Source organism: Xenopus laevis, chromosome 3L (assembly GCF_017654675.1).
Source record: "Xenopus laevis strain J_2021 chromosome 3L, Xenopus_laevis_v10.1, whole genome shotgun sequence".
Taxonomy (NCBI): domain Eukaryota; kingdom Metazoa; phylum Chordata; class Amphibia; order Anura; family Pipidae; genus Xenopus; species Xenopus laevis.
In genome coordinates this window covers 28,079,131-28,089,816 of record NC_054375.1, presented here as the reverse complement: position 1 = coordinate 28,089,816, position 10,686 = coordinate 28,079,131, and the positions used below count along the sequence as shown (strand labels likewise).

Sequence of the window (10,686 nt, the reverse complement as noted above, 5' to 3'; positions counted from 1 at the left end):
TAGTTTCAAATATTAAACTCAAAATATAATTTGAAACAGAGTTTGAGAATTTTTGTTTGCTACAATCTGACAGACCGCCAGAAGGGAAATTGTGAGGGTAAAGTCAAATGTAATTTTTTTTTTCAGAATGCAATTTCGACAACATTTAGTGGCCATTTTTAGATTTATTTCACGAGAAGGCTTTCTTTACATATTCTCCACATCCCATGCAGCCACATACCTTCCACGCATGCCCATTGGCGCGATTCATTTTCCTTTCAACTGCGCAAACGCACGGCTTACGTCACTTACGCGACTTCCTGGATTCGGAACGCGCTTCTGATTGGCTTTTTGATCCTGACCATAGAGTGCAGTGGCTAGGGCGCCCGTCGCGCGACTTCCTGGATTCGGAACGCGCTTCTGATTGGCTTTTCGATCCTGACCATAGAGTGCAGTGGCTAGGGCGCCCGTCGAGTCAGCCATTGAACGTTCGTATAGTTGTACGCGCAAGTTCCTGCTGCCCTCCGCTTCGGGACAGAGCCCGTAAGGTGAGAGTGTTGGGAAAGCCTGCTCAGGGTAGGTCTTAAAATGCATTTGCTAAATACAAGGCCCACAAGCGTCTCTCGAGCCGTTCCCAAGCGAAATGCTGGAGAGCTGCAGGATGGGCACACAAGATGTGCTTATAATACACACTAGCCATGTGTATCTTTTAAAGTCCATCCTTATACATGGTGTTTAAAGGAACAGTAACACCAAACAATGAAAGTGTTTTAAAGTAATGGCAATATACTGTACTGTTACCCTGCACTGTTACAACTGGTGTGTTTGCTTCAGAAACACTACTATAGTTCATATTACCAAGCTGCTGTGTAGCCATGGGGGCAGCCATTCTAAACTGAAAAAGGAGAATTGGCACCGGTTACACATTAGATAACAGATAAGCTCTGTAGTATACAATGGGATTCTTCAGAACTTATATACTCTGTATCCTGTGCTTGAATTGCTTTTCTGTTATGTATTTTTGGGGTATTTTTCCATTTAAAGGGATGGTTCGCCTTTAAGGTAACTTTTATCATGTTCTAGAACAGCCAATTCTAAGCAACTCATTTATTTTTTTATAGTTATTTGCCGTATCTTCTGACTCTTTGCAGCTTTCAACTGGCTCCCTTCAAAAAAAAATAAATAAACAAATGCTCTGTAAGGATACAAAATGTATTGCAATTGTTACTTTTTATTACCGATCCTTCTATTTTTAAGCTCTCTTCTATTCATATTCCAGTCCCTTATTCAAATCAATGCATGGTTGCTAGGGTAATTTGGACTCTAGTTACCAGATTGCATAAGATGCAAATTGAAGAGCTGCTGAATAAAAAATCTAAAGAACTCAAATACCTTCAATAATCAAATTGCAAATTCTCTACATCATACTAAAAGTTATCTCAAAGGTGAACAACTGTACAGGTCTGGACTCAGAATCAACATAGGACCTAGTATTTCAGGTACACAGAAGCCCAAACAGCCCCCCACCAGCCCAATAAATAGTGACTGGTTATATGAACTTACAGCAGCCCCTCTGGCATTTGCCAAACCTCACAAAAAATCACAATACTGGAACAAGGGATCAAGAAAGTCAAGATAGGGGTGCAATATTTTCCAGCTGCTTGTTTAAAAGGTCGGGTAGTGTATTTCACTTTTTTTGTCCCATAACACCGACCAGCAAGAATAACTGAAGTCTGCTTCATCTCCCCTACAACCACAGTCTGGCCTTCTGGGTGACATCTAGGAATTGTAGTACATGTATGGGACCTGTTATCCAGAATGCTCATGATCTGGGGCTTTCCGGATAACTGGTCTTTCTGTAATTTGGATCTTCATACCATAAGTCTACTAGAAAATAATTTAAACATTAAATAAACCCCATAATCTGGATCGTTGGGCTTTGATCAAATACAAGGTACTGTTTTATTATTATTATTATTATTATTATTATTACAGAGAAAAAGGAAATCATTTTTAAAAATTTAGATAAAATGGAGTATATGGGAGATAGCTTTTCCGTAATTTGGAACTTTCTGGATAATGGTTTTCCGGATAACTGATCCTATACCTGTACTGTGTGATCTAGACGACTGATGTTTTTCCTGTTACTAATCTAGAGGAGTTTGACAACAATGTCCAAATTGTGGTTGATAAGTCGGTTTGCTACATAGCTACACCACTACAAGGGCTTGGATTGCTGTTTTGGCCAACTGACTTTTATGTAATTAAACAAAATATTTTCTTGCTCTAACTGCACATATACACAGACCATTATGCCGCTAGACTGAAAGTTGACCAATGGTATGAATAATGTGTGTGTGCAAGCAGCTACACCACATGATGTATATGTACCATTTGTACAGCGGTTTCACAATTTAATTGACTGTATTGCTATAAATTAGGGATGCACCGAATCCACTATTTGGGATTCGGCCGAACCCCCTAATCCTTGATGAAAGATTCTGGAAAATACCGAACCGAATCTTTATCCTAATTTGCATATGCAAAAGGGAAGGAAAAAGTGGAAAAAAAAATCCTGCTGAAAAAGTCAGAATCCCGAACCGAATCCTGGATTCGATGCATCCCTACTATAAATACAAGTGTTCGAACAGCTCCCAGCATTCCCCATCAGTTGAGCTAACAGGGTAGTGTTTCCAAAGGTTGCCTGTCCATTAACGGTGTTAAGCATTTCTTTTGACTACAAAGTCTGAAAATGTTTGGCTTTCTGCAAGTTAACCTTAGTAAAAGTATATATTTTAAACTTTCAGGTAAGAGGCATCACCTCTGTTTGGGAAAGTACACTGCTTGATTTTCTTTCTCTACCACGAGCCTCACTGGCCACCATCTAAATTCACAATGCCTGCAGCGGTGGTAGATAATAGCCAGGTGATATGTGAGGTGTGGGCTGTCAACTTAGAGGAGGAGATGCGCAAAATTAGAGAACTTGTTCGCACATATGGCTACATAGCAATGGTAAGTCTACATTAATCCTGCCACTTTATTTGACTGGGCTTATTGTTCAATTATCCCCAATGGCAACTGGGACAGATAGGATTTTCTTTTTTGACAGGTCAGTGGAGATTCATCAGGATTGTTGGTTGGTCAGTGGATAACTGCTTTTTGTGCACGTATAGTCTGGAGCCGCAAAACATAACGCAGCTTATAAACTTTTAAAAGTTTTAACTTTCTTTTTAATTTTAACTGTTACAACAACAGAATACAACAAACAGAAGTGCAGTGTGTATGTGTAGGCCTACTTTGAAATAAATTAAACACTGAATAGCCCTATTAAATGCTAGTGTTCTCATCAGTTTAATGTGACTTTTGTTTCTGAAGCTCCATGCTGATCTTCCCCTCTTGTCTTGAGTGTGCGACCGCGGTAAGGACCATGATGAATCATCTTGCTACGGCTCAGTCTTGCCTGTCACTCCTGGGACATATATATGAAAGGAACAGGGGAAATCCCGGGCTTTCACTGATCTATCCTTGTGCTATCCCTAGGCGAACCGGTTCGTCTTGGCACGGCAGAAACCATCTGATTACACCATCCAGATACACTGCGCAGGGGTCTTACAAAGAACTACACAGTAGGCACGTGTGTTGCAAAGCAAGTTCCGATTTATTAGGGTTACAGCAGTTGCTTATATAGCCAATATGACGTGTAACAAAGGTATGCCTTAGCCTAAGGGAAAACAAAAAAGTATTATTCTGTGTGTCCCCAGAAAGAAACTTTGTAGAAGTTGTAAGAGTGGGGTGTGTTGGTATGCGTGATAAGAAACATATTTGCCCAAGGGCATTGGGGGCTGCTCAGGCCAGTTGGGGAGTACGTGCCATATAAGCACGTTTTGCACAAAGAAGTTTGAGCAAGGACAGAAGTTTCAGGGATAGAAGTTAACCCTTTCAATTCCCCCCTTTCAATATACAGCCCTCGCACCTGCTGGCGGCTTCCTGAGTGTCCGACCGCGGTAAGCTGAACGCAGTCTCACACTCAAGAAGCCGCCAGCAGGGGATGTATAGATGACATGACAGACAAAGTCACAAGACCGAGCCGCAGCAAGCAGGAAGAAGAGCCGAATGAGGCTCCGGAGCCAGGGATTGCCTACCCCTGGCCTAACTCGTTTCATGCCTGTTGAGACACATACTCTTAGGCTTTGAGGGATCTCCCTACATTTTTTTCATTTGCCAGTATGCAGTCCCCCCCTTAACTCTACTTTACATGTGAACCACTGAACATCATTCAGGTGGTTACAATGTAATTTCTCCTACCGCACACCTGTAGTTCACCAATCCTGCAACTGGTGGTGCGTTTCTTCTGTTGACCCGGCCGGGTCCCTTAGCAACGAATGTGTATAGAAAAACGGATCCGCACACACACTGGTTAATGCAGTCGTCGAGTATCCCCTTTTATTCAGCCACCAAACATTCAGTGTTTCGGGGGGGGGGGAACACCCACCCTTCACCCTGATGAAGGTTGGGTGGGTGTTCCCCCCCCGAAACGTTGAATGTTTGGTGGCTGATGTTGACTGCATATTTATACATCCCAGTTGTATAACTTTACATTTATTATTTACATAGTTTGCTAGCTTGTTATGGTCCTGCTGCAAGGATGCCACATACTGGATGGAATTCATTTGTCTGCATCGTTTGTCATCTGCTGATACATTTGCAGCAACCTTCACTAATGAACAAATAAAAGTATCATCAAAAAAAAAAAAAAAAAAAAAAATATATATATATATATATATATATATATATATATATATATATATATAGATCTATATAGATGACTAAATGCAGGGAAGGTACAATTTTAAAGCACCACTATAAAATTATTCATAAATACTATGGATAACATGGCATTCATTTCACAGGCGTACTGTTAAACCCAGCTTTCCTATTTATATTTTTATATTTGTATGTTTTATTAGGACACAGAGTTTCCTGGTGTTGTGGTGAGGCCCATCGGTGAATTCCGGAGCACAATAGATTATCAGTATCAACTGTTGCGCTGTAACGTTGATCTTCTGAAAATCATTCAGCTTGGGCTTACTTTTACGAATGAAAAGGGGGAGTATCCACCCGGCATCAACACATGGCAATTCAACTTCAAGTTTAACCTCACGTATGTTTTTCATAATCCATAATTTTTAAGACCCAGAATTGTTTGCCCCAGACTCATATCTACATGCAAATTATGTAGATGTAATGCTTGTTAAGGCTGTGCCAACTTTCTTTACATTATTATGGTAATTTGGGTACTGGAGGTATTTGATGTGACAGTCATGTTAAAGCAATCATGGCTGCTGCACCCATCGCAATACCAACAGAGATAAGGCTCCATTTGCAATTTAAGCTATTCACTGAGAGTGATTCAGTCCATATGGATATAACAGAAAGACATTCCTGTAAATTAGGAAAACAAAAAAGACTAACATGGTATCTATAACTTCTGTTTCAGGGAGGATATGTATTCTCAGGATTCTATTGACTTGTTGGCTAATTCTGGTCTTCAGTTCCAAAAGCACGAAGAGGAAGGCATAGACACACTGACCTTTGCAGAGCTGCTTATGACATCTGGTGTGGTGTTGTGTGACAATGTGAAGTGGCTTTCATTTCACAGGTAGGGCCCAATGTTTCTGACACGTTGAACTGACAAAGTACTTGGTCTCCCTTGGACATGAAGAACAGCATCATTATAAATAGTTTGAGTAGTGCCTTCTTTGGCACAAGCTAATTCAGTTGGGCTTATGCAGGAATTCAGTACCAGCCTTTCTACCTATTGCCTGTTTGCCAGATTAATTATGGGGAGAAGGCGACGGGTCAACTGATGCTTTTAAACTCTTGCTTAATAAACTCTTCCTTATCTGTAAATCTGAGACACTAGCAACTGATGGAAGGAACGGGTTATTTTATACAGAGCTAATAATCTCTTTCTGAGTTTTTTTGAAATGTTTTCTCCAGTGATATGGAATTCCCCAGTCGCTTTTAAAGAGGCAGTATACACCCCTGTTCAACATAAGCTCAATGAAAAGGGCTGTGCTGAACATGCTTTTTGCCTGTTGTTTTAATTAAAGGAAAACTATACCCCCAAAATGAACACTTAAGCAACAGTTTATATCTTATTAAGTGGCATATTAAGGAATCTTACCAAACTGGTCTATATATTTAGGTAAATCTTGCCCTTTTACATCTCTTGCCTTGATCCGCCATTTTGTGATGGTCTGATGGTCAAAAAAGTTAATAAAACCAATTACCAATCCAGCCAGAAGCCCCTGTTGATCATCTTTTAAAGGCTGCTGCTTAAAGAAGGGAGTGGTTTGTTTGTTCAAAAGTAGATAGGGAGCTCTGAACAAATTGGACTGTTACCTGGTTTAGACTTATATCAGCTAGATATTGAATACCATGACCTGGATGAATGAAAACCTTTACAGACTAATTGGCTTCTGTTTGTCCTGGCAGTGGCTATGACTTTGGCTATATGGTGAAGCTTCTCACGGATTCCCGTCTGCCTGAGGAGGAACATGAGTTTTTCCATATCTTAAATCTCTTTTTCCCGTCTATATATGATGTCAAGTATCTTATGAAGAGCTGTAAGAACCTAAAGGTGGGGTATTATTGGCACAAAATTTTTTATTTCGCAACTCCTATCTATGTACTGTATTTTATTTTTACACTGAACTCTCTCTCCCCCCCCCCCCCCCGTTATACAGTACAATGCACTGCTTATAACTCAGTAGATCAAATAAATAGGACTTTTGGTATATTATGCATTTATACAGCTTCTAGATGAGCTTTTTTGTTAATGAAGTCTTATAATTATCCGGTGCTCATTACTTCTAGGGTTATAGTTGTTAATGGTCTCTGTGCTTGAATTTTAAGGGAGGTCTTCAGGAGGTAGCTGACCAGTTGGACCTGCAAAGGATTGGTAGGCAACATCAAGCAGGCTCAGACTCTCTGTTGACAGGCATGGCATTCTTCAGGATGAAGGAGGTCAGTCTGTGCTGCTGCTTTCTTTTCATTAGTCCTTTTGGGATAGGCATTGCCATTCCCACTACAGCATATTTATTAATTGATATATTACTTTAGTAAGCCTGTGTTATTGTTTATTTAGTATGAACTATCCTTGGCGTAACACCTTCCACTTTAACATTTGGCCATTTTTTTGGCTTATTACCATTTTACAGATGTAGGAAATCTTTTCAGCCATTCATTCTTAACATAAATGGGTGGTTCGCCTTTAAGTTAACTGTTAGTATGTTATAAAGTGCCCAATTCTAAGCAACTTTGTCTTCATTATTTATTTTGTATAGTTTTTTTTAATTATTTGCCTTTTTCTTCTGACCCTTTCCAGCTTTCAAATGGGGGGGGGTCACTGACCCCATCAAAAAATGCTCTGTAAGGCTACAAATGTATTGTCTTTCTATTCAGGCCTCTCCTATTCATATTCCAGTCTCTTATTCAGATCAATGCATGGTTGCTAAGGTAATTTGGACCCTAGTAATTGCTGAAACTGCAAACTGGAGATATGTTGAATTAAAAGCTAAATAACTCAAAAACCACAAATCCAATAAGATGTTCCCTGGTCTTATGCTCCTTTTAGGAAATGTTGCCATTTTACTTACCTTTTCCATACATCCCCTGTGTAGCTTTAGACTGGTGCTTAACAATGACAACTGGAAAAGATAAGTAAGATGTGAGGTTGAATTTTTATTTTTATTTTTATTTTATTTTTTTGCATGAATGTTTTGCATTTGGTTACAAGCACAATTTATTAAGTCTAATTTTCCTTTTGTATATTTATTCTAGTTATTTTTTGAAGACCACATCGATGATGCCAAATATTGCGGTCGCCTCTACGGACTGGGTACAGGAGTGGCTCCAAAGTCCAATGAGGAAGTGGAGGAGAAAATTAGCATCATGTCTCTAATCAATAACGGGCAGCAGTAAAGTGTCATTCCATTACTTGCCTTCTGTCAGCACATCACATATCAGCATCTCTATGTTAAGCAATGGGGTCTTATCCTGTCATCAACTCAATGCCAGAGCCATTCACAGTTACTCCCAATGCACCTTCCTCAGGATGACCAGCAGAGTCATTGGCATTTTGAGTGACACTATATTTATTTCTCTCCTTGGTAATTTTCGTTACTTTCATAGTTTTTACTGCAAGATGTCAAGATGTCAAGATCTTACTGAAAGTGCCCTGCCCAGCCACACGGGTACAGAAGCGAGAGACTCGCCAATGAGCTACAGAGCCTTTGTGGTTTTTTTCATGTGCCGTTGCTTTCAGGTTAACTCGTTCTCTCATAGGTATACTTGGCAATTCCAAAATCAGCACTATGAGTCCCAGAGTGCCTTGGGAAAGCCTAGGGTTTGCCCCCTTTGTTTTCAGTGCCACAACATAAAGCACCTTTAATGAAATGAAAACATGATGGGAACAGCTCACTGAGAACCTGTTGTGCATCTGCCATCATTTCACTTTAGCTTAATTAGCTGTATCATACAGTCTTCACCGTGCATGTTGATGGCCATAATTAATGTATTGGTATGGAGAGGAATAATGTCTGCAATAGAGTTGCCTACATGTGTTTCTACAGAAATGTGCCTGCGTTTAGAAAAAAAAAATGAATTGTTAAACAAAAAACATGATATTTCTGGCACTAACAAATCCCAAAGTTCTTTTTTGTAAATTAATACGGCACAAATGAATTACTAAAACGTCACTGATGCCAGGATCTCCCCGAACTCCCTCTACTGCTCTGTAAAATAGAAATGTCCAAGTAAGACTTAAAGAAAATATTAATATGAAATTGGAAAAAAAAAAGAATGAAAATACTTTCTGGGAATTGTACCACGCAATTTTGTAAACTGTCAAGAATTGCAATTTATTTTACACTGGACATTTAAAACAAATTGCAGATACCAAAATCCTTTTAAAAGCCCCAGACTGAGCTTTCTAGGCGTTTTTATCCCAGTTGTAATTAGATTTTTTTTTTTTAAATTGGCTTTAAAGCTATTGAAAAAGCCTTCTTTATGTTATCTATTTGTAAAAAAAAAAAATGAAATTAAATCTGTACAGATGGAAAAAAAGCTGAAAGCAGTGGAAAAGAAAGAGAAAAGATTTGACTTGAGTCTTGAGATTTTATCCAGCGAGTTTTGTAATCCATATTCCATTGTTCTGAGCTGAAGTCTGAAATGCGTGTAAATATTATTTATGTTTTTAAATTTGTAAAATAAAGAAATGTTTTTTTTTTTGTTTTTTTTAAACAGATATATTTGTTCTCTATTGTATTGCTCTATTGATGTATATATAACGGAAATCCTTTTCAGTCCATTACAACAAATCTTTAAAGGAATTGATCAGTATAAAATTAAAAACTGGGTAAATAGACTGTCCAAAATAAAAAATTTTACTAATATAGTTAGTTAGGCAAAAATGTAATGTATAAATGTTTTAGCCACTGGATGTCTAACATAATATGCAGAACACTACTTCCTGCTTTGCAGCTTTATTGGTTTCCACTAAGCAAGACTTGAGGGGGGGCACATGGGTCATAACTGTTGCTTTTGAATCTGAGCTGCATACTAAGGATCTATTGCAAACTCACTGAACAGTTATGTCCCATGTGGCCCCCGTTTAAGTCGCTGACTAACTCAGAGTTACAGAGCTGCAAAACAAGAAGTAATTTTCTGTCTATTATGTTAGACATCCAGTCACTCCAGCCTTTATACATTACATATTTCTCTGCCGTCTCCGGTGGACACAGGAGACAGATGGGGTAAAGATCCTTCCTTCAGGAGGCAGGACACTTGAGGTAATCAAAGTAGACGTGCCTAGGCTGCTTTACCCTCTGGCACTAGCCTTACCTCTTCAGTTTAAGTGTCCTGTCCCCAGGAGGTTGGATGTGGTCTCTAGGAGACCCAACGCAAGGAAAACTCTGGTCAGCAAATGGTGCTGACACCTGGGGTGAGTCTATGGCCTGGCGTACTGCAGCCACACAAGTTAACAGCCACACAAGTTAATCCCCTACGCAGGAAGACCCACCGGGGTAGAGCTAGCCCTGCAGGGCAAGAAACCACCCAGAGGAATCCCTGGCCCAACCCGAGGCACAGATGCTCTGGCCGGTAGAGGGTCTGGCGGCATAGTAAGTATTTACGTCTGCACCCAGCTCTTCCTCGTGCTGTGTGCATTGCCGCGATACGCGCCGCCGCCTCCAACTGCTATCTGCACAGGGTTCACCTTCCCTCCCGTCCTCCCAGTGCAAGCCCTACGACCTGCGCAGGGCCGCTCCCCTTCTCGGGTAGAGAGAGAAATATCTTCACAGCATTACCATGGTAATGATGAGTCCTAGGTGGGAACGCCGGAGGGAAGTGACGCAACGCACCTCACCCACACACTTCTGGCGCCAAACTATTCCGGGAGTGAGTGTGCGCGCAAGAGGGCAAATTGGTGCGCAGTAAAGTGCCTTCAGCCCTAGCACTTGCTACTTCACCGCAGCAGCCTAACACAGACAGTGTTGGACTGGCCCGCCGAGATACCAGGAAAACTCCCGGTGGGCCCTCCTGCTTATAAACATTTGGCTTATTTCATGGTCATTACCAATTTCTATGAGAACAAAAAGGATAAATAGATGGATTAATAGATTATAATATGAGGAAGAATAATAG

General features: G+C 40.2%; 1 protein-coding gene across 3 annotated transcripts; it reads left to right on the top strand.

Annotated features, from left to right (window-relative positions):
- The first annotated feature begins 374 nt into the window (after positions 1-374).
- On the top strand, positions 375-9,285 carry cnot8.L (CCR4-NOT transcription complex subunit 8 L homeolog). Of its 3 annotated transcripts, none has more exons than XM_018252010.2 (7): positions 375-527; positions 2,787-2,991; positions 4,947-5,140; positions 5,477-5,638; positions 6,478-6,622; positions 6,898-7,008; positions 7,825-9,285. In XM_018252010.2, exons 2-7 carry the CDS (start codon positions 2,875-2,877, stop codon positions 7,963-7,965), a joined length of 870 nt encoding a protein of 289 aa, XP_018107499.1. In that variant the 5' UTR covers positions 375-527; positions 2,787-2,874; the 3' UTR covers positions 7,966-9,285. The 3 variants fall into 3 exon arrangements, with proteins under 3 accessions (XP_018107499.1, XP_041442003.1, XP_018107500.1); XM_018252011.2 differs by having other exon boundaries at positions 381-555; XM_041586069.1 differs by lacking the exon at positions 6,898-7,008.
- Positions 9,286-10,686: the final 1,401 nt, after the last annotated feature.

Bases quoted from the DNA above. Each gene is read 5' to 3' on its own strand.
- cnot8.L (XM_018252010.2), top strand. From the start codon at position 2,875: ATGCCTGCAGCGGTGGTAGATAATAGCCAGGTGATATGTGAGGTGTGG. The intron at 5,141-5,476 runs GTATGTTTTTCA...CTTCTGTTTCAG, and splicing joins AACTTCAAGTTTAACCTCAC to GGAGGATATGTATTCTCAGG. The intron at 5,639-6,477 runs GTAGGGCCCAAT...TTGTCCTGGCAG, and splicing joins AAGTGGCTTTCATTTCACAG to TGGCTATGACTTTGGCTATA.